The sequence below is a fragment of the Ascaphus truei genome, chromosome 12 (assembly GCF_040206685.1).
Source record: "Ascaphus truei isolate aAscTru1 chromosome 12, aAscTru1.hap1, whole genome shotgun sequence".
In the NCBI taxonomy this organism is placed as follows: domain Eukaryota; kingdom Metazoa; phylum Chordata; class Amphibia; order Anura; family Ascaphidae; genus Ascaphus; species Ascaphus truei.
Genome location: NC_134494.1, coordinates 53,252,111 through 53,275,358, shown reverse-complemented (window position 1 = coordinate 53,275,358; position 23,248 = coordinate 53,252,111). Strand labels below are relative to the sequence as shown.

At 39.5% G+C, this 23,248-nt stretch overlaps 1 protein-coding gene across 15 annotated transcripts in view; it reads right to left on the bottom strand.

Moving 5' to 3' along the window:
- Positions 1 to 601: 601 nt before the first annotated feature.
- The window catches only part of SOX6 (SRY-box transcription factor 6), a 561,724-nt gene continuing 539,077 nt past the window's right edge, over positions 602 to 23,248 (bottom strand). For all 15 annotated transcript variants that reach the window (XM_075567743.1, XM_075567736.1, XM_075567734.1 and 12 more), the window contains 2 exons: positions 17,652 to 17,868; positions 602 to 9,482 (listed from right to left, as the gene is read on the bottom strand). In XM_075567743.1, coding sequence (XP_075423858.1) covers positions 9,179 to 9,482; positions 17,652 to 17,868 — 521 coding nt within the window. In that variant the 3' untranslated portion in view covers positions 602 to 9,178. The remainder of the gene's footprint in view (positions 9,483 to 17,651; positions 17,869 to 23,248) is intronic.

Genomic DNA, 23,248 nt, shown 5'->3' with positions numbered 1-23,248 from the left:
CAATACAAGTTTACTGTTTGAAGACCACCGTCCATAAGGCTTCAACCCCTTGCGGGTTTACACAAAGGGCTCCCATCAGAGAGAGATGGATCTCTGATACACCTGTTTTATCTGAAGAAATCTGTGAGTGATACTGGCAGACATTTTTTTGAATATCAATAATCTTATTACCATCTGCACTATTATCTGTATATTTTCTTATTTTTCACATATCATCTTGAGAACTACAGTGCTCCCCTTACCTGGAAGACAACGCATTCCAGCTTCCTACCTGTACCGATGCATCAATAAGTGGAAAAAAGGTAGTGCTTCACTCTACGTACATTTTCGCTTTGCATACATGCTCTGGACCCATTGCATATGTTAATGCGGGGTATGCCTGTATATAAAATGGCTCCCTGACCTTGTAATAAAAACGTTTTGCAAAGCATGCCGTCACTAGTAATCACTCAATGCAAGCTACCTTGATCCAATGGCATTAAGTTATGAATATCCTATAATTTTTTTGCACCATTGAAATATCACAGTCTGGAAGCTTGATACTGTATGTAGACCACAAAGTGCTTGAATTGCACAAGGAACTACACACACACACGTGTCATAAAACAAAATGTATCTTTAATTTGTAAGTGTCAAGAGCAGTACAAAAGATGGAGTGATGGTGAATTGATTAAAGATAGAGGACAGTCTTGAGGTAAATTAGCATAAATAGGCAGTCTTACACAGCCACTCCCCCGAGAAGTCTCATCACAATATCTTAGCATATTTAATATCACCCTAACATTGCATGTTAAACATTCAGAAAGAGGTGTGTGTGTCCGTGTGTGTGTGTCCGTGTGTGTGTGTGTGTGTCTGTGTGTGTCTGTGTGTGTGTCCATTATTTACTGAGGCAGGGGAGGAGAAGACCTTTAAAAGTTCCACTGAAAGATCATTTCATTTACTGTACCTCACGTCAATACTGCACAGCAGGATGCAAGAAATCTGCTTATGCAATGAAGCAAAGCTAAAATAAAGATCTTGTTTTCATTTTTGATCAGATTTATTGAATCATCATTATCCTTAGCAAACAGGTATTTGTACTGTATCAAGAGGAGAGTGTGAGAAACAAGTGATGGCAACTTTTTAAGTTCAGTTAAAAACTTTACACTGGACTGTACAAGATTTGTTTTCCCAATAAACTATTTACATTTTCAGACTTTAAAACATATTCAAAGCAGCAATAGACACTAGTTTTGTTTATCCCTCCTCCCCCCCCCTCCTCTAAACGCCCAAATAGTTATCAGCCGTTGGCTTAGGCCTGCATTGTACATATAATTTCTACAAAAGAAAGCGGGTGTTGAAATAGCAGCCCTATCATCTCACGAGCTACACCCACAAAGCTGCTACAGAAAACATAGCATAGTTCCATGACAACACAGTCTGGGTCGTCCCAACTGAACTTTACACTTCCAAACAGCAGCCCGCATGTCAGTCCAGCATGTCAGTGAATTGTGCTGATTAAATTAACATAGAGTACAATCTCACAATATACAACACAAACAAATTACAATGTCATATGGGGAGGGGGAGTTACAGTAAGAATATGTAGTAACAGCTTTAAGCTTGTCTTAATGTGTTTTTGTATATGACAATACAATAATGTAAGAACATAAATGCTAAGCATTTTTATTTTGCTAAAAGATGGCAAGGGATACAGAGGAGGACCGCTTTTCCTTTTTTTTTTTCTTAACAAAAAAGCATAACACAAATGACAAAAGGAAGACAAAAACATACAATGCACACTAACAAGTCTGCAATGTGCAGCATACAAACAATTACATATTTGCACCTTCCCATACTGCAAGAGGACCAAGGACCTCACATGTGGTTCTTAGCCAAGCAGAGTTTAAATTACATTGCGAGCCACGTCATGAAGTTGCTTTGCATCTCCCATATTGCCATACCTACTTATTTAATAGAATATTTTCTGCATTCACCACTCTTTTGTTTCAGAATACTTCTACATCAATTAGAACATTGTTGTACTTCAAAGAGAAATGAGCAGTCAAATAAGACACCTTTGACTTAAAAATAAAATGATACATGGGGGATACTATAAAAAATGTTCTACTGTTCAGTATAAAATAAAACATAGAAACACTTTACAAAACAAAGGACTGGGGTAAAAAAAAAAGCAACAATAGTACTGAAATGAAATGTAACAAGTGCTTTTGTAAACTGAGGTCATCAATATTCTTTGACTTTTATAAAAGAATACACCTAAGTGCCAGTTTCAGTTTCCAATGGCAATTGACAGAAAGCACCTATGACCTCAAACTCTTTATTTCACATTCTAATCAAAATTTTCTTTTAAAACCCTTCAATGTTGGAGGTTGCAAAATAATACACTGCATTGCAAAATGTGTCAGGCCCCTCTAGCACCGAATTGGTTCAATAATGAACCCATCACTGCCAGAGAGAATAAGGTACCTTTAGCAATAACAAGACATGAAGAAGAACAAATAGATACTACCAGCTGTATTTCTAATGAAACGTTTGGTACCAAGTGCTGTCTTATATAACTTAATATTATTATTTTTTTTAAATCATCTGACAAAAAAACCTGAAATAATTTGGTTTGTACCGTCTTAAAGGGAACTCACCCATTTGACTGGAAGTGTCTTGTCCTCATTTTAACCAACAGGATAAATTGTCTTGAACAAAATCCTACACCTTGATTTGTGATTATTTCTCACATCAAGCTAGTTGGATTAAATCATAGTCCTCTGTTTTGTGTGCTCTATTTATCACAATATTCCAAATGCAAAAGCTTTTTAAATTGCTAAGTATGTCTATAGCAAGATGACCCAAACTTAATCAAAATACTGTATTTCCAAAACACATTATTACCTATGTTAGCACCTCCGGTTCCTGCTACGCTAGGAGGGCTTTTCTCTGGGCTAATGTGAAATAGCTGTTGTTGGCAACTCTGTCAAAATGATAAGTTTCTTTACTGACTATGCTTAAGACACTTTTTTTTTCTTTGATAACTGTGCTCATCTGTCTACAGGATTAGATGTTTTTAAGGTTATGATCCATTAAAAAGTACCAAATTCTAATGTATTTTGTCATGTATAAACTTCTCAGACCACTAAAAGCTGTGTCAACAGCGAGCATTAGCTTATAAGGGTTCCATTTAAAAATGGATTTCAGGCAACAGGTACAGTGTGCTAATTTGCATGTAATTTCCCAGAATTCCTTGCTGCAGTTGAAGCACTATGCTAGATGATAATGGTGAAAGGCAGGGTTGCAGACCTGTCTAAGACATGTGAAAGTACTCACAAGCGATTTTTTTTATATGCTATATGGTGGAGGTTTCTTGTTGCCTTTTACGCACACCATAACTTAAAATGTATATGGTAAATTCTACAGCCTTGAAATATTGCAAAGCCAGTGCAACCAACCTCACACCGATGAGACTAATTAAGGTCAAAACATCTCTGTGAGTGGTTTCTCTAGCTTTGCATCTGATTCCCATGCTGTGCTTAAAAGCTGTGTTAACAGCGAGTATTAGCTTATAAAGGTTCCATGTAAAAATGGATTTCAGGCAAAAGGTGACATGGTGTGCTCATTTCTATGTCATTTCCCAGAAGCCCTTGCTGCAGTGGACACACTGTATGCTGTGTGATAATGGTGAAAAGCCGGGTTGGAGACCTGTCTAAGACATGTGAATGTGCTCACAAGTGATCTTTTTATTTTAAAGTGCTGTCTCCTGATCTCGTGCTTCAAACGGTATCGTATGTTTTATATATATATATATATATATATATATATATATATATATATATATAAATATAAATATATACACACACATACCATACACATTTTAAGTATACACACAATACAGCCTGTACCCATATGTACTGTATTTCATGAAATCGCCTAAGAAATTTGATTTACAAAAGATGCATTAATAAAAAAGTACATCTCCATGTACCCTTCTGAGCTTTTATGTCCAAGACAAGTCAAGAATGTTATCTTTTTGTTCTACCCAACAAAGAAGCAAAAATACATCAAATGTATTTTGTTAATGAGAAACCAATAAGATAAGGAACTCTGCTAAGCGCCCTTTTGAGCTTTGTCTATGTTTTTGGAGTCGCCTAACGCTCATAAACAACAAAAAATAACATGTATAATATACATCATCCTGATTAATTAGGGCTTACGCAGCGAGAAAAGTCATACAATTATTTCGGGGAATAAGCTACAGATTGGTTTTTTTTTTACTGGATTTGCAATAGAACATTTTAGGAATTGGGTCTGCTGCTTCGTACCTGCTGTTTAACAATTTTCATATCACATTCGATTGCATCGTCATCAAAATCCCATTTTTTTTGATGAATTCTTAAGTAATTACAACTGATATACACATGTTGCCCATGCAGAAACCATCCTAATACTAAATATGACAAAGATAAGTGAAGCTGAAATGGGAGTAACTATACAAACTTGCATTCAATTGTGTGGCAATTATGTGAACACTAATGCAGCAGTGATGTGGCTAAATGAAATGTATATGTATACAGAAGTGGCCCATTCTGAGACAACAGAAAACTAGTTCTGGGGAATACGGGCTTGCTATAAGCAAGTGAGGCATCTTGCTGTCCATAATCACAGATCCAATACTGCTCTCTCACTGCGGGTGTAAAGTTTAACATCTACATGAGGTACAGCAACTTATCAGTTTTATAACATGGACCAAAGTACACTGATAAAGAACAAAGAAAAAAATTAAAGATATAAGTTACTGTATACTTCACTAAGTATTCATGAATGAAAAATAAAATCTATTTCCTATGTTATATTTACACAATTAAAAAAAAATCTAAAATGAGATGGTAAATTCATTGTATACTTTGTTTTGAGCTCCGGCAAATTAGGGTTGGGGTTGAAGCTAAATCATATGTTTGACAAGACCCTTGATTGTCATTAAGTTTTTTTGTTTTTTTTATATATTTTTTTAGAGCCAGTGATGGCTAATAAATAGATTTTAATGCTGTTATGTAATATTGTTATTCAAATATATTACCCTTTCTTTCTTTTCAAACAGTGCAATGTAAATCTCTAGTCTGGTGATTCAAGTGAGGCCAATCGTCTAAGAGAATCAGACTTGGTCACACAGCATGAATGCTGGTGAAGCTTGGAGCTCAAACAAAGTGTTCAAACATACACGTATTTTGCATAAATAAATGAAATAACATAAAAATGACTCCTATCCGGCAACTGCGAGGCTAGCCCACACGAGTCTAAACAGATGACTTTTGTTCATGTAGTTTTCGTACAACAATTTCACATTAGTCAGAAGTGATAAAAAATACCATTTATATCCAGTGCTTATAACACTTACGAAACAACATCTGTGAGTGTGTGTGTTTTTTGTAATACAAGCAAAATCAAGTTTCAGAATTAAAGAACAGTCCTTTTGTTCTTCACCAGCCTGTATAATATATTGGGGGATTTTTTTTGTTTTTTTTTGCCATGGTCATAAAAAAAAAAGAAAAATTAACTGCTAATCTAAATGTTTGCCTGTGCATAAAAATAATTATGTCATGTGCAGTGCTGGTATTACAGCATTCTGCCACAAGACCAAATGAAAATAAAAAGTGTGAAAGGAGGAATATGTTTTTACTGCAGAGCAACTGTAAGACGTCAATAAATATGTAATCCTTTAACTTGTGTGGAGGATGGGGGGGGGGTCATGCCAGTTGTGTAGTTGCTTGTTTTCAATGAGAAGGGAGCAAATATTATGAAAATAAGACATATACCCCCCCCCCCCTTTAAATGTAATTTTAAGAAAACTAGCTATTTAATTTTGTTTTTATCCGTACCTTTTGTCAGCTGAAAAAGAGCGTTCACCAGCTAATGATGCAATGGCCCCAATTGACTAAATAGCATTAAACCTATAATGCTTGAAGACGTACAGTACTGTAGCACAGTTTGGTAAAATCTGGCCCAATGTCTATTTGAATATTTGGTTCCAGACAGCTCTAATATGAACTGCTATAATGGATCAATCTGGCCCATTCTGGTGTCTGAATCGTTTTTCATATTTGTGAGTAGTACCTCCATTAATTGTTTTTCTTCTACACGCGGGTCACAATTAAAGGTATGTTTGTTAGAAATTAATTTGTTTTTATTTGTGAAATGATAAATGATTGATTGTAATGTCGAAATAGCTGTCTGTGAGTGGGTTAACTGGCTTTGCATCTGATCCCAGGCTGTGTTTAAAAGCTGTGTTTAAAACAGCAAGCATTGGCTTAAGGGTTCCGTGTAATAATGGATTTAAGACAAAAGGTGGCACTGTGTGCTCATTTGCATGTCATTTCCCAGAATCCCTTGCTGCAGTCGAAGCACTGTGTGCTAGGTGATAATGGTGAAAAGCGGGGTTGCAGACCTGTCTAAGACATGTGAATGTGCTCACAAGTAATATTTTTATATGCTATATGTTTTTATATTATATTATTTATTTATTTATAAAATATTTTTTACCAGGAAGTAATACATTGAGAGTTACCTCTCGTATGATAAATGATGTTGACATGGGGATAGTCCAGACATACAGAGGCATGAGCAATACTCAGATTTTGTTCTGTGTGAGATTCTAGAGTATTTTATTTTATTTACGGAGTGAAAGCAGGAGGGAACAAACCATTAGATTGGTAAGACTGAAACCGATATTTCTCTCATAGAGCCCGACTATGGTTTTTGTGCCACAAAAGTACTAAATGTTGATATAACTATAAAATAACATTAATGGGGCTATTTAATCATTTCTTTAAAAAAAAACAAGGCCAAAGCCAGTGCAATTTTGTTTTTAAAAATCATTATGGTAATATAAAGAAAAGGAATACTATTTAAAGCAATAGAATTAGTTCCTAAAGCAATAGATTTGTATTGGTTTTGCCTATGTTTTGCAGCCAGGAGACTTTGTACGTAGCCCTTATACCATGATTATGGTTTGCAGGAACAAAAAATGCCTTTTATTAATTTGACTTATATTTTTCTCTGCTGAAATTATTTGCATGTCTATAAAATAATTTCACATTTTGTTTCTGGATCATTTGGAAATTGCAAATTCGATTGTGGGGAAAATAAAAGATTTCGTTGGACAGTACCTGATTAAACGGGTCCACATGAACCATCCTCAAGTAACTGAGGAACGGCCTTTAATGATCTCAAAAGTCATTTCACACAGGGGGAAATATGTGTTCTCGAAATATCAAGTACGACATATGTGTTTAAGTTCGCTTTGTCCTAAAAATATTGTATCCAAATTACAAAAGTTTGCAAGTATCCCGGCTGCAACCCTGCATTTTAGGACTTTACCTAAACATAAACAACGTTATTTTAAATATTCAAGCTCTAATGGTGATAATAGGGTTGATAATAGAAATCAGTAAAGAAAAATATCACTTGTGAGCACATTCACATCTCAGACAAGTCTGCAACCCTATCTCTTTTTGTGATTCCATTTCCATGTATATGTAAGGTCGGCAAAACTGCCATTTCCCAATTATCTCCTAGCATACAGTGCTTCCACTGCAGCTAGGGATTCTGGGAAATAACATGCAAATGAGCACACAGTGTCAAGGTAAATGTACGGTTTAGGGTTTTTGTCCCTTTTTTAAACACCACATAACTTCTATAATGTGTGGTTAATAGAAATAAAAAACGCGGGAAAAAAACATTGAGCTATCAATTACAGCTTTTCCCTTCTTTCAGATTCCGAAATGATACAGCCAAACTCTACGGTCCTCCGTTGTAACAGAGAGAAATAGGATTTATATCACATTTCCCTATTTACTTTAAGTGATAATTTTATATTCTGTGTATTTAAAATTTGCGAATTATATTTGTAGTGTTCTCCTAATTTTCAAGGGCACACTTATCTTTTGTAAATTTAATGACTCCAACAGTGTTTTGTAAAACAGTTCGGTGCTGGAGGGGCCTGCTACGTACTGCGGAGTAATGTGTTAGGGCTTCTGTGGCACTTCATGATTTAAAATGAGTTATGCCATATGGACCTATGGCATTCTGGAATGGATAATATCAGATTAAGAGTAAATGTGTTAAGACTGAATGCAAGGGTTATTCAACAAAGGGCCAACATATTGCATACTACTCATTTAAGTCCAATTTATAACTGGTGATCGCTCGATTGTGCTTACTTCCGTATGGTACTAGCTTATACTCATGGCAAATTGAAACAGATAAGCACATTAAGTTTCAATATTCTCTTTCAGCAAATAAAAATCACTTGTGAGCACATTCACATGTCTCTGACGGGTCTGCAACCCTGCTTCTCCCATTATCTCTTAGCATACATTGCTTCCAATGCAGCCAGGGATTCTGGGTAATGACATGCAAATGAGCACACAGTGTCACCTTTTGCTTCTTAATTATTCTTTCTCCAAATTCCTTAGTACTTTGCATTTCTCTGGAAAATATTAGGTTATGGAAATCATTCACCGAGAGATGGTAAGAGTTATCGCATTGTAACAGCTACTGCCCACTCCATGAATGGCCACCTAGTTTTTATAGACGCTAAAGGATTGTCTAAGACTTTATAGTGTTTTCCTTAAGACTTCAGACTTATGAAACGTTTGGCACATTAGAAGATCAAAACACATCTGGGGGAAAGAAGGGATTCAGAAGACATTCTCTGTTAGGTTATCTGTGTGCAGATGCGTACACGGGTTTGGATTCACAATATGTAAAAATCGGTATTTATCTTCCAAAGTAATTCAGCATAAAAACACATTCACAACCTGTTGGCTGGCACAGCATACCTGAGTGAGAATGTTTAACCCCCATCTAAAAAACAGTAACTTAAAACTATCAGCATTCAAAAGAAGGAAAACACACTAAAAAAATGTAAGACTTGTAAGACAGCTATGGGTTCATTTTAGTTTTCAAGTCCTGATGTCTGATATTGAATATATGTCTTCACCTAAAAAAAAAAAAAGTTCAAGAAAAACTAGGGAAATCTGTCTCACACATGAAGAAATATTTAAGACCATTCTGCGGATGGATCTGCGGGAGCCACATGTGCATGCTGGCTCTTCTTTTTGTTCAAAACTCCAACAAAAGTCAAGAGTATGTTTTCCTCTTTGTTTCCTTAAATGTGAGTGAATACGCCTCAGTTGGCACTGACAGCCTCACTGGCTTCGTTTTCACTGCTGTAGTCCGATTTGGGGTCATCCTCATAGTCCTCAAACATCTCTATCTCATCCCCGCCGTTCATCAGGTCGTTGCCAGCAATGCTCCCACTGTCTATCTTCATGCCGTAAGTGCTCTGTATAATAGCGATGCTGGGCTCAGGGCTGGCAGAGGTGCTTGAGCAATCTGAAGTCATGTGAGGTGATGGTGTGGTAGTTGCCATAGTTATAGCTCCAGGATACACAACTCCTGTTGCTGTGCTAATTGGTATCTGAGGCTGTTGCCTAAAAACAACAGGGGGGAAAAAACAGTACTGTAATAGATAGTCTTGAATGCCAATGAAATTAGTCTCTGCATTGAAAATGGTCATTCTGTACAATGTAAAGCCCCAGTCCCCACAGACCGTTGAAAAATATTTTATTTCACACACTGCCTTCACTTTTCCTTATTTTATTGTAACCACATATTTCACTGTAAAATCTCTAGCAGTTTTGCGTTTCACAGAAAGATTTGTCACATTATTTCTAAAGACTTTTAAATAAGGCCATCGTTTGAAAAATGTCTAAGAAGTGCCTTTTAACTCAGTCCAAGTAGTTACTATAGCGGTGTGTGGGGTTGCATAGTTGGGGGAATTTGTCAGTGGGCTTTTTGGAATTTATATTTGTCCCCAATTCTGCAATATATTCAACTCTGGCACAAACATAAGAAATGCTAGATAACATTTTACATGCCCAGGTGATTTTCACTACTGTAAATACAATATATATTTCTAATTGGTTTTCATACATGGTACACTGTAACCATGTCATTAGTACTAGATAAAAATACTGCTACTCAAGGTAACACTGTAACCATGTCATTAGTACTAGATAAAAATACTGCTACTCAAGGTAACACTGTAACTGCTTAACAATTGTTTTGAAGCTTATACATAATTATTGGTGCGTTTGTAACCAAAAAGCTTTCAGAGGCAGGTTTTTTTGGTACGGTATGTATGCAAATTGTTCTGTAGAAACAGCGCTGCTAAATTTGATTCTTTACTCCTCATGGAGCTTATTCACGAAGCCACAGTAAGTGTATTAAACTTAGTAAGTTTATATACTTCGGTATCAATAATTTTGCAATTCAAACCCAAAATAATGTAGAAACCTCATTGTATAAGCAGTGCCAGATTAAGACCATCTGGGGCCCGTAGACACCAACACAATAGGGGCCCTCCTCCTGCAGCGTCGTGACGCCATGACAATGTGATGCAATGTGATGCTGCAGGGGGAGGAGGGCCGCTCCGGACAAGCTAAGTGACACCCCTCTTTCTCTCTCTGGCCTAATGGTAATGGGAAGATTTATAAATATGAGAGAACCTGCTTTAAATTCTACTTTCTTTTTTAAAACATTTTTTATCCTTCGGCTAGAAAAATGTATTTATTTTGAAATGATTGTGTCTCCTGCACTGTAGAGCTTACACTGTTCCTGCAAAAAAAAAATGTGCAGGAGAGTGAGACAGAGGGGCAGTGGGTGCAGGTGGAAGGGAGAGGGGCAGTGGGTGCAGGTGGGAGAGGTGGAGTGGATACAGGAAGCAGACACAGGGGCTGTAAGGTGGGCAGGAGGTAGAATCAGAGGGAAGCAGCGAGAGATTGTGGCAGGAGGAAGAGAGAGCGGGGTGCAAGACGCATAGATAAGAAGCAGGGGGGTGTAGGAAAGAGGACGCATGGGGTACAGCTTCTACCTCCCTATAGGAACTAGTACATCTCTGGGAGCCTCTGTTCTGACTGTTTGATGCCCGTCATGTGATCTCCTCTTTCTGGGGGTTACACAAGAGATTGTGATATTTGTGGTCCTGCTGTTCAAACATTGGATCTAGAGCTGAACTACAACTCTCAGAAGCCCCAGCACAGTAGCAATGAGGAGGCGCCCAGTGTAAGGAATCCATTAGCACAATGCTCTGCCTCCAGCCCCCCTGGGGACCCCCTAACCTTGTTGTATGTGGTGGAATGCTACAATATACTGTGCCAAAATTAAACCTGAAGGAAAGTGTGATATTGCGAGCTGCACTGTATAATACTGTGCTATTCTATCATTTGGAACAACTGGCACGGTCTACATCTGTAGTTTTAACACACAATACTTTACTGATGATAAACTCCGCCTTCAGTATCTTCAAAAGCTTGAAGGGCGATAACCTACATTAAGAAATGTTTTATGTGTTGAAGTGTTGCTACCCGCCCTTCCAAATTTGGTTAATGTCCATTTGCCTGTTATTTCTTTATCTGTAAGCAAACTTTGCCTCATAAAAACTGCCGAATAATTTGACGAAATTAGCTAACCCACAGTCACTACCAAATGAATGCTCCATGGAATCCAAATATGTTTAGCACTGTCGCCGTAGACTGCATACTATATTCTAGTATTCTCCCTAAGGACTTAAATGCTATAATTAGTCTTTCAAGCATTTAACCAATTGACTTAAGTCAATTTTATTGTTTTAGCAAGGATCATTAACAACCCAACTGTAACTAATCTGAAATGGAAAACAGATTTCTTCAAAGAAATCAGACTGCAGCAGACGCTGTAAATCTGTTACATAAAAATGTACGTTCGTTAAATTCTATCAACCTCTCACAATGTTGTCGTGCTTAAGTTATCATACCTATTAGGACATGAATAACACTTTGTAGAACTGACAAATGTTGATGAGGCAACTGAACAATACAAATGAAAATGGCTGCAAATTAAGTTCTTCGTTAATAGACAATTGGGGAGTGTGTCAGGGTGAATGAACGTCACCAGCCATATACCTGGCAAACCTATGTTTAGGCTTGAAGTGCAGCAGTGACGAGGTTAAGTTTCAGTTGAGAAGGGCTGCTTAATTAGTCTGACCCCAGCTGCATAATCAAGGTGTTTTAAAACCCCCAGGCTGTACACACATGCAAGTTGTGTACTCGCTGGATACAACACGAGGAGCGCACTAAGGAGGCAATTCTTGAGCAAGTGGTTTTGGAACAATTCCTACAGATAATAACCCCTTCCGCATGCTCATGGGTAAAACGCCATGCTGCTGAAACCCTAGCTTTGGCGGTCCGACTCGTTGAGAACTTCCTTGGGGCCGAGGATCAGGCGAGTGCCCTGGACCCGACGGATCCAACTTCACCAGCACTTGCGGAGACCCAAAGAGGGAGATTGGAACAACGGGGAAACTACGGCCCCTCCATGAGCAACCGCCAAGTGCCACGAAAGGAGCAGTCCTTCCAACAAGGAAGAAGTCAAAACGCCGGGCACCGCCGAGACCCTCATCCCCTTCCTGATGTCGGCTTGTCGCCAAATGAGAGGAACTTACGAGGACGTCGCCCACAGGACCCACCAGATGCCTGGTCTCCAGTATCCGGTCCAGTGGAGCACTATCCACGGCCCCCTCCTGCGAGGGAACCCTCTTCATGTTCCGCCTGCGGAGAACAAGGCCACCGGCATGTGGACTGTCCACAGATGGATTGTTCCTTCAGCAGGACCATCGCCTCGGCCTTCACTGGAGAAAATTACAAGCCCTGGCTACTTCCAGCCCAGGTTGGAGGAAAAACCGTCCAGGCCCTTGTAGATTCGGGCTCTGGGAAAACTCTGGTCTTCCAGGAACTTTTACCGCCTAACGTGTGTTCTTTTGACTCTCCATGGAGTATAGAATGTATACACGGCGATGTAAAACGGTATCCGACGGCCAAAATCCGGCTACAGGTAAAAGGTCAGGAGGCCTACCTAGAAGTAGGAGTCGCTCCTTGGCTCCCTGCCCCGTTGTGCTCGGCTGGGACTGGCCTTTCTTTTCAGACCTAATGGCTTCAGTCTCTCACAAGGAGCCTTATTCTATGGCTCAGGAGAACCCTGGCAAACTGTTCCCCTTCTCGGCAGACCTTTTTCCAGTAGACACCGGGTTCCAAAAACTCGGAAGCAAAGACGCTCTAACAAACAGTACTGGTTGCAGAAATCTGGGTCTCAAGGTGACCATTCTAGTAGCCAGAAGTCACAAGTGATGGCTGGGGATGGCCAGAGGGAGGGGGATATGGGCCCTGGAGATTTACCAGACCTATACCTCCCTGATTTTCCCCAGAGGCAAAGGGAAGACCCAGTCCTTCTTAGACAGTATGATAAGGTGGTAAAAAGTGATGAGCAGATATTGAATGAAAAGGGGGTGATAGTATTCCCCCATTTTGAATTATCAAATTATATCCTGTATAGGGTGAATAGGCAGACACAAACAGGGGAGGTCACCAAAGGCGTTTGTTAAATCTGTGTTCACTCTAGCCCGTACTGTCCCTTGGGGTGGTCACCTTGGCAGGGATAAAACATTGGACCATATTTCGTCCCGATTCTATTGGCCAGGGATGCATAGTGATATTGCTAAGTTATGTGCGGCATGTCCGGAGTGCCAGCTAACTAGTCCGAAGGGACAAAAACAAGCCCCTTTGGTTCCTCTACCCTTGGTGTCAGTTCCCTTTAAGAGGATTGGGGTAGACTTGGTAGGACCTCTAGAACCTTCTGCGAAAGGACACAGGTTTATTCTTGTAATAGTTGACTATGCCACAAGATATCCTGAGGCGTTCCTCCTGAGAACAGCAACAGCGAAGCAAGTAGCCAACAAGTTGTTACAGCTGTTCTCACGGGTTGGACTTCCCCAGGTTATGTTGACAGACCAAGGGACAAATTTTATGGCTAAACTGATGCAGGATGTCTTAAAATTATTAGAGGTCAAGTCTGTTCGGACATTGGTCTACCATCCACAGACTGACGGATTGGTGGAAAGATTTAACCGAACTCTAAAAGGGATGCTAAGGAAATTTGTAGATTCAGAGAAGAGCGCCTGGGATGAACTTCTTCCTTTTCTGCTATTTGCAGTGCGGGAAGTTCCCCAGGCCTCCATGGGATACTCACCATTTGAACTGCTGTATGGCCGCCAACCCCGGGGTATCCTAGACCTCCTAAAGGAGTCCTGGGAGGAACAGCGGTCCCCTTCTAAGAATACCCTCTATTATGTATTGGACCTTAGGAAGCGACTAGATGTGGTCGGGCATTTTGCTAGGGAGAATCTTAGATCAGCCCAGGATAGTCAGGAGAGACATTACAATCAAAATGCTCGTATGAGAGTGTTTCACCCAGGAGATCAGGTGATGTTGTTGTTACCCAGTTGTGAGAGCAAACTCCTAGCCAAATGGCAGGGCCCATTCGAAGTACTCCGCTGCACGGGTGATGTGGATTACGAGATCGCTCAACCAGGGTCCAGGAAGGGTAAACAAATTTACCATGTGAACTTGCTGAAACCCTAGAAGATGCAGCGGTCTCTATTCATCCACCCGGTGGAGGAGGAAACGGACTTGGGTCCTCAGCCCCCACGGGAGAAAATCGTGGGTGATGATAAAATCCCAATGGGTAGACAGTTGTCCTCTGAACAAAAAGGGGACTTGTTAGAAATAATTACACAATTCCATGATGTTTTTTCTGATTTGTCAGGGCAAACTAATTTAATTTCACATGTGATCGAGACAGCACCTGGGGTAAAAGTACGTTCCCGTCCTTATAGGATGCCTGAAAGTCGTAGGGCCCTGGTAGAGAAGGAGGTACAAGAAATGTTACACTTAGGAGTGATTGAGGAATCATGCAGTGAGAGGTGTAGTCCACTAGTTATGGTCCCTAAACCCGATGGGAAGGTAAGCTTTTGTGTGGACCTCCGAAAGGTCAATGCGGTATCCAAGTTTGACGCATATCCGATGCCAAGGGTGGACAAGTTAATTGACGCCCTTGGTAACGTGGAATATATATCCACGCTGGACTTAACAAAAGGATACTGGCAAATACCTTTAGAGGAAATGTCCAAGTGCAAAAAAACCTTTGCCACTCCCATGGGTTTATACCAGTTTGTGACAATGCCATTTGGACTTCATGGAGCCCCAGCCACATTTAAGAGACTCATGGATAAAGTGCTGAGACCTCATAGGGCTTATGCCGCAGCCTACCTAGATGACATTGTCATTTATAGTAAACACTGGCGGGCCCATCTAAATAGGCTGAAAGCGGTCCTCAAATCTCTAAGAGAGGCAGGGCTCACAGCCAACCCTAAGAAATGTGCCTTAGGTAAGGCGGAAACCAAATACTTAGGGTATGCAGTGGGAGGTGGAAAAGTAAGGCCACTAGCCGACAAGGTAGTTGCCCTGAAAGAAGTTCCGGCCCCCCAAACAAAAACGCAGGTACGCTCTCTGCTGGGTTTAGCAGGGTAATATCGGCGGTTCATCCCCAACTACTTGGAAGTTGCAGCCCCATTAACGGACCTCACAAAAAAGTGTGCCCCTACACAAGTGGTATGGTCAAGGGAGTGTCAGAGAGCCTTTGAGGACATACAAAAGGTGTCTATCAGAGGGTCCTGTCCTTAGAAGCCCAGACTTCAACAGGTCTTTTGTAGTGCAAACCGATGCATCAGAGATAGGGCTAGGGGCAGTGTTGTCACAACAGTTTGAGGGAGGGGGACATCCGATCCTTTTTCTGAGTAGGAAATTGTTCCCGAGGAAAAAAAACTACTCAGTGATTGAGGAGTGCCTCGCAGTAAAGTGGGCAATCGAGTCTTTGAGGCATTACCTGGCAGGAGTCCATTTTACTCTGGTGACGGAACATGCTCCATTAAAGTGGTTAAATAGTATGAAGGACTCCAATGCTAGATTGACCAGGTGGTATATGGCCCTCCAACCCTTCTCATTTGAGATTCCGCACAGGCCTGGAAAAGAAAATGCAAATGCTGACTTCTTTTCTAGAGAAGGGTGGATGGTCGGGCTTCAGCCGTGCGTGGCCCCAGCCACACACTAACAGGGGAGGAATGTGACAGGGTGAATGAATGTCACCAGCCATATACCTGGCAAACTTATGTTTAGGCTTGCAGTGCAGCAGTGACGAGGTTAAGTTTTAGTTGAGAAGGGCTGCTTAATTAGTCTGACCCCAGCTGCATAATCAAGGTGTTTTAAAACCCCCAGGCTGTACACACATGCAAGCTAGCTGGTCAGGAGACAGGACTGAAATACTGAAGAGATTACTGCTATAAGGTCTGTTTTTCAAAGTACATGTGTGATGAACTGTCTGTGTCCTGCATGCTGAAGAGAAGTTGCCTTGTTTTCTATGCTGAAGAGAAGCTATTTTGTTTTTGTCTGCTGAAGAGAAGCTATTTTGATTTTGTATGCTGAAGAGAAGCTATTTTGTTTTGTGTGCTGTATGTTTTTAAGGCTCAATAAAGAAGCATTATCAAGAGAACCCGGGTGTGTGGTTGCATGTACCCTGCAACAGGGAGCTATGGAGATATTGGATTCATTGAAAAGTTCAAAATTATTTGTAAATTCTCCTTGTATTTCAATACAATGTTTATTTGTTTTTTAACTATAAAATCACTAGCTGGTGTAGCATCAAAGTATTTAGACTCTGTTTCAATTGAGCTCAGTCTTCGATATCCTTCACCATCCTATCAACTGTGTTGATAAAAATATAATATACCCAGTAAAGCAGCTAATTATGCTGCTAGATTCTTTTTATTATTAATGTGTGTGTTGATGTGTAAAATTATACTTGTGGACTATTTTCAATAAATATATATATTTTTTATTTTAAAGACAGACAGTGAGTTAGAAATTAATTTGCCTGCTCTGTCCCTCAAGTATAAGTAAGTGGCAGAACTACGAACCAACATTAGTCAGTTTCGATTGTCACTGTTTGCATTTCTCAAAATAGAGTATATCAGCTATGGTACGGGTTACTGCGCTTGTGTAGTAGACATTTTCATTATTCGACAGAAAAGTAAAAAGTCTTCCAGAAAGACTTAGTCAAAATGTAGCTGATGGCGTAACAAAACTAGTCAAAAAGTCAGATTGAAATACTATATAACTCAAATAATAGCCAACATTAAAAGCTAAATTAAGTAACCAATGCAACCATGTTTGCACGTGGAATTACCATTCACTTGAGCAACATTTTCTGTGACTATAGTGCGGATTGGTTAGCACAACCGTAAGCCAATAATTCACTTAATTTAATTTTAATTATGAAAGCAAGAAGGAAAGAATACATATCTGAAGCATCATCTATACTATTTCCCTTTGACTTATTTATTTGGTATGAGATTAACAGCAAGAAATGTACTGTATATTGTTTTCTTGTACAGAATGTATCGGGCAACAGCCATTAGTATTGGTATTAGGAATGTATTATACAAAGTCTCTCCCTTTGTGATTATCACAGTCATCTCTTCGTAAACAAGGTGCATGCTTTAGTTTTTACCCATTGAACATTCAGTGATAGGATATGTTTTAGAATTAGAAAATGTAAAAAAATAATTGGGGATTTAGGAGTGTATAAAATATTTAATATCAAGGGCTTTTAATAATCTTCTTCTGTTAAACAAGACACGCTCATTACTATATCGAATTGTATTATCTACTCACCCTACAGTGAAAAACTGCCTCATCTCCTGTCTTCTAGACCTCATCAGTTGTTTGTATTCTCCAATGCGCAGTTTCTTGCCATCAACAATGCAGGTGCGTTTCGGTCGAGGTTTGTACTTGTAGTTGGGGTATTTCTCTAAATGGATCTTACTAAGTCGAGCTTGCTCTTCATAGTATGGTTGCTTCTCTTGGTTAGACATGGATTTCCAACGGGAACCTGCATTGGTAACAAATATTTATAGGCATAAAGAATATATTTAATTAGACCGTAATCAAGATTTACCCTCAATTGATTTACTCAATTGCTGTCAGAAATAATTATTTGTCTTCATTTTCTATTTTTGTGTTAAAATTAAATGTTAACATATCCAGGGCCAAGCAAGTGAATTTTTCCATCCAATATAAAACGTGATACTCACTAAAGTGCAATAGCCATTCTTGATCAGAAATTATGATTCAAGTGAATGGCTGGTAATGATTGAGAATACTAATTAAACTTTAGTGTATAACCCCCTTTCTGCTGTCAATTCAGGAAACCCATACTCTATGCATTAGATGGCAATGTAATTAGAATTAAGTTACATGTATGTATTTTTTTAAACAGAGATTGAAATATCTCCCATATATCACTTGTACTCAATAATACATAATGAAATCAAATAGAACTAAGCAATAGTTTCAAATGAAATGTACTCTGTAGTATACATATTTTGTTAATCATCAATGACATTTGTTTCCTGCATAGTTTTCAAACCTTTTGCTGTTGAATGGCCATGGAACTTATTGTATGACAGAATAATGCATTGCAAGTCCCTCTTACATTGTACTGGTAAATGCCCAATCCTTTCATTGGGTACTAATATTATGTAGACACAGCCAGTAAAACTATATTTGTATTTTTTATTGCCAGTATTATCCTACTCAGATACATGTTGTTCTTATTATATGGATTGTGATTGATGCAGAGGATCACTTCCTTGCCATGGATTTAAAAACTACTAAACAAAATGTCGCCCACAAGATTAAATGCAATGCATCCAAGTAAAATATGTCTACTTTAGGTAACATATGCTTAAAAAGTTGTTTTCTGAATTTAGCCGTCATAAATAAGCATTACATGCTTGTTCATGGATAAAGGCAGTCTCATCAACTTTGTAGCTTCTACTGTAAAGCACTCAACCCACCTACCTGCACAATGTTTAGCTCTGGGGACACCCAAGTTCCCGAGATGCTTGCCCCTTTAGTTTTCTGGGTTTTCCTGCCCTTTAGAGAAATCAAAATGGCCACCAAATGTCACAGATCCAGGCCAATAGGAAGCTGCAACGTTGGGGGGGGGGGGGTTGGTTTTCAAAATTTTTACTAGACAATGATTTAAAAGTCCAGGAAGTAACAACGGCAACTAAATTGGTATGTATCTTGGAAACCGGGAAGTTCCATTTATGATATTGAAAATAGACAGTAAGCTATATTTACTTAGTGGTGTCATGCCAGAACACCATCTTATGTCAAGTGAATGGGCCTCAGGGGTTTTCCGGCACCATGAGGTGTGTTCTGACATAGAACCGCTTAGTACACATGGGCCAGTATGCTTTAATGTAAGGTCATGGAGAGTACTCAAAGGGAAATGAATGCACGTTCACACCTGTGCTGAACAATACATTAACCAGTGTACATGTTTAAGATGCTAACCCCTTCAGAGTATAGACTCCTCTCCAGCGTAATGATGCTGCCCTGGCAAGCTTCCCATTGTTGCCTAGCACAGACATACTATTGGTGCAAATATTTATTTCTGAATAAACGCATGACTTTCCTTTCGCTTCAGAACTCTTTGGGGAATATGTATCAAAATGACACAAATTTTCCCCCAAACCGTGAGCCATCATTTGCATCGATTTGTGTCCAGAAACCTACCTATTAAGCCAATGAGAAGCCAGCACGTCATGTGGTCTGGCACTCCAGTGGCCCCATAACCATAGCCAGCTCGTGTTCTAGGGCGAGACTGCGTTCTGTGCTCCTGTGGCGTGCTGAACGCATTCTAACCTGCAGAGGAACGGAGGACTCCTCTTCCTTTCTCGTTATTAGCGATGCCGCGATCACTTGACTGCTCGATAGACGGTTATGTGATCGCGGTGTGTCGGAAGGGCGCAGGGCACCCTGATGCTGTGCCCCCCCTCCACCCCGGCACTCCATCTACACTAGTTTATCTTGCTTCTTACATTTGGTACAACTCTCTTAGAAGCAGAGGTTAATAACACTTACACCTTGCGCTTTTTGTTGTTCTTACACCTTACGCTTTTTGTTGTTGTTTTTGTTTTGTTTTTTAATTGCAAAGGAAGTGATTCAATTAAAAAGGAACTTTTGATACATCTCATTATAATACTCTATTTTCTCCTACACCCACTCCCCAAAACACTTATGGTGCAAGTACAGCAACTTGGGACATAACATTTAGCAAATCCCTTTGATACACTGACACAAAGTCAAAAGGACTCAGTTTGATTCAGTTTGCAACACCTGATACATATCTTTCTTCTGCTTCTCTTGTTGATTTTCTAGTTCAGTCTTATTGCTGTGGACCTCATGAATCTATACAGTAAAGTGAGATTGCTATTGCATTACATGCAGAAAAGCTGTAATAAATGCTGATCCTGTCCTGCGCTGCCATCAGGGTTTACAGATTGGACGATTTAGCTTATTAGACCATTACACATATTTGGCGTCTTAACTAGCAGTTGCACAGAATGCAGGAATGCTATTTTAAGCATTAAAATGCCGACATTTTGCATATGTAACACTCAATTAAAATAACTTTGGCATATTTTGGCAAACATACTAATCCTTTCATTATACACATATTACTCTATCCTGTCTAAATATATTAATGTTATGAATTTCACATAGTGAGTTATATTTAAAAACAGAAGAATCACTAGCAATTATAAAAATGACTTCAGGTTCCCGCCGCTATGGTAGTGAAGGGGTTAACTCCTCCCACAACCTTCCAGGCAGGCCTAACCACCCACCCTGGGACTACTACCCCCTTCATCCACCCCTTCTGCCCCAAGAAACAGGTTATTGAGGTTTAACCCCTTCATTGCCTTAGCAGCTGGCCGCTAAGGTAATGAAGCGGTTTTAATATAAATTTGAATACTAGTGTAGATGAGCAGGGGGTCTCCGGAGCAGAACCGCGTTGATTTCAGGTCCTGGGACCCCCTGCTTCCCGAAATACAGGCCCCGTTATGGGGTGCCGGTATCTCCTATGCATTTAAATGTCTCGCGTCACGTGACCATGGGAATAAAATGCATAGGTGATACCGGTACTCCATACCGGAGCCTGTATCTTGGGAAACAGGGGGTCTCCGGGACTGAAATCAATGCGGTTCTCCCTCGGAAACCCCCTGCTCATCTACACTAGTATTAAAATGTATATTAAAATATTTAGATCGCTGGAAAGATTTGCGCAGGGAGAGGCGGCTCTCTCTGTGCAGCTCTCTCTGCAGCGGAAAGAAATCGCCGGGTAAGCCCTTTTGAGAGAGGCGATCCTCACGCCGCCGGCTACTCGCCCGTTTTGGGAATTTTGCTATCACAGGTAATCGAGGCGTTCTGATACCGTGATATCAACGCTCAAAAAACAGGCGGCATGAACGGACCGGCAATTTTTTTTATCAAGGCTTACAGAATAGGCCCCATAATGCCCTACGTGTTCTTATTGCTTTCATTTTTATTCAATGCCATTGAGAGGTAGCATTCTATCATTGCAGTTATTTTGTAATTATTGCAGCTATTCAAATATTAATGAAAATTAAATGCTATGCGCAGAAAGTGAAATGGAATCATTACAGATAATCACGGTTACATTACTATGCTGGGATCTTGTGGTACTGTCAGGTGTTTTGTTCCTGGCCAGGCACGTGTAATCTTAATTTTAATGAACAGGTTTTGAAATGTATGTCAGGAACAGGATGAAGAGAAAATGTACGGCGACTGGTATTGATCAAAGGAGTTTGGGGAAATACAGCAGTGCTTATACACTGGCAAATTAATTGATGATGGTTCCATTTTTGCCTCCTCGAGTGTTAAATCACTTTCAAAATGAAAGTTAGAAACATTCTGTCTGCGTTGTGTTGTCCGGTGCTGAGCTGTGACCAGCATGCAGGCTGTCACTGCATTTAAAGACTTTTTAAATGGTGATTCTACCTTCATGACTGGAAATAAGCTTAGCCGTGGGAAGAAGGTGTTATTTGTGTCTTTTGGTCAGCCCCGGGGATACCAGGCACATTAGTGAGGTTGCTACACATTAGCTGACATTTAATGAACTTGTCCCTATTCGGTTACTACGGTAACATTATCTATTGTCACAGTTTGCAGCTCAAACTGCTGGGAATGTTAGCAACCACTGATCCAAACAGAAAATTGTCGCAAAGATCTTGCGCTGCTGGGGAAGTGTGTAAAAACCTGCCATAGAAATCAAAAGATACTCATATTAAAACTCATTAAAAATGGAATTAAGAGTTGAATTTAAAAAATTTAATAAATATCTAATACTACAGAAAAAAAACACATGTAGGATATTGCATGGATTGCTCTTTTAAGATATGTCACATCAAGAATCTCATAATAAAATGCACCTTTATTTGAAAAAATCTTTGACTTGCCTACTTGGTATTGAGTTTTGTTAATTTCACATGTCAGGCAAATATAAGAATACACCAAGACTACATGAGCTTGTCAACTTGTCTCACTCAGATTCTCCAATTGTGATTTAATTTTGAGACTTCTCACCAACCTTTTAGTTTCAGTAAACAGACGATAATGCTTATGGGAGTATTCATGCTGAACTTGGATGAAAAATGGCGAGTTTTTTTACATTTTCTACTAAGAATATATCTTATAGGCAACCTTTTTAGGGCGATAGTCTGTTCTTCAGGTCACGAAATACTGTATCAAAAAAGTTGTCGTCCCCACTTGATCCATCCATAGCATTATTGTGTCTAATGTTATTGTGCGATCCTGTCAAAATTGGCTGAGGAATACACACATTAGAACAAAAATCTATAGTTTTAGTGATTGCTAGTGTATCAGCATTCTGGAAAATTTATACAGATGCCATTTACTCTCCCGAAATTCCCTGCCTGCCCCATGCTCTCTGTTTACTGACTCTCCTTCCCAAGTGGAGGCATCAGATGGAGACTCAAGTGAAATCTGATTATATCTGCTAAAGTATGTTGAAAGGCATCAGCAATTTTGAGACTTTCCACTACTTGGTAAGGTTCAAGGGAATTTAGGAAAGGCTTTAAGAAACATTGAGGGCTGCCGATCTCCAAACTACTGTACACTTCATTGTATTTCTTAAGTACAAAAAAAAAAGATGAAGATGGGAAGTTTCCATTTCAATTATTGCAATTACTATTCACATCATTTGTATTTCTACATAGTGCACACAGATGCTAGTATGCTGCCAGGCTGAAAAGATGTAAGTTTCATACCTAGGGGGTCTGACTTGTGCATAATTTGATACATAGCTACATTTATTTCCACAATGTAGTACCTAGTACTTCTGCATGTTTTGTAGTTTTGTTAAAGAAGCAATACAAGCA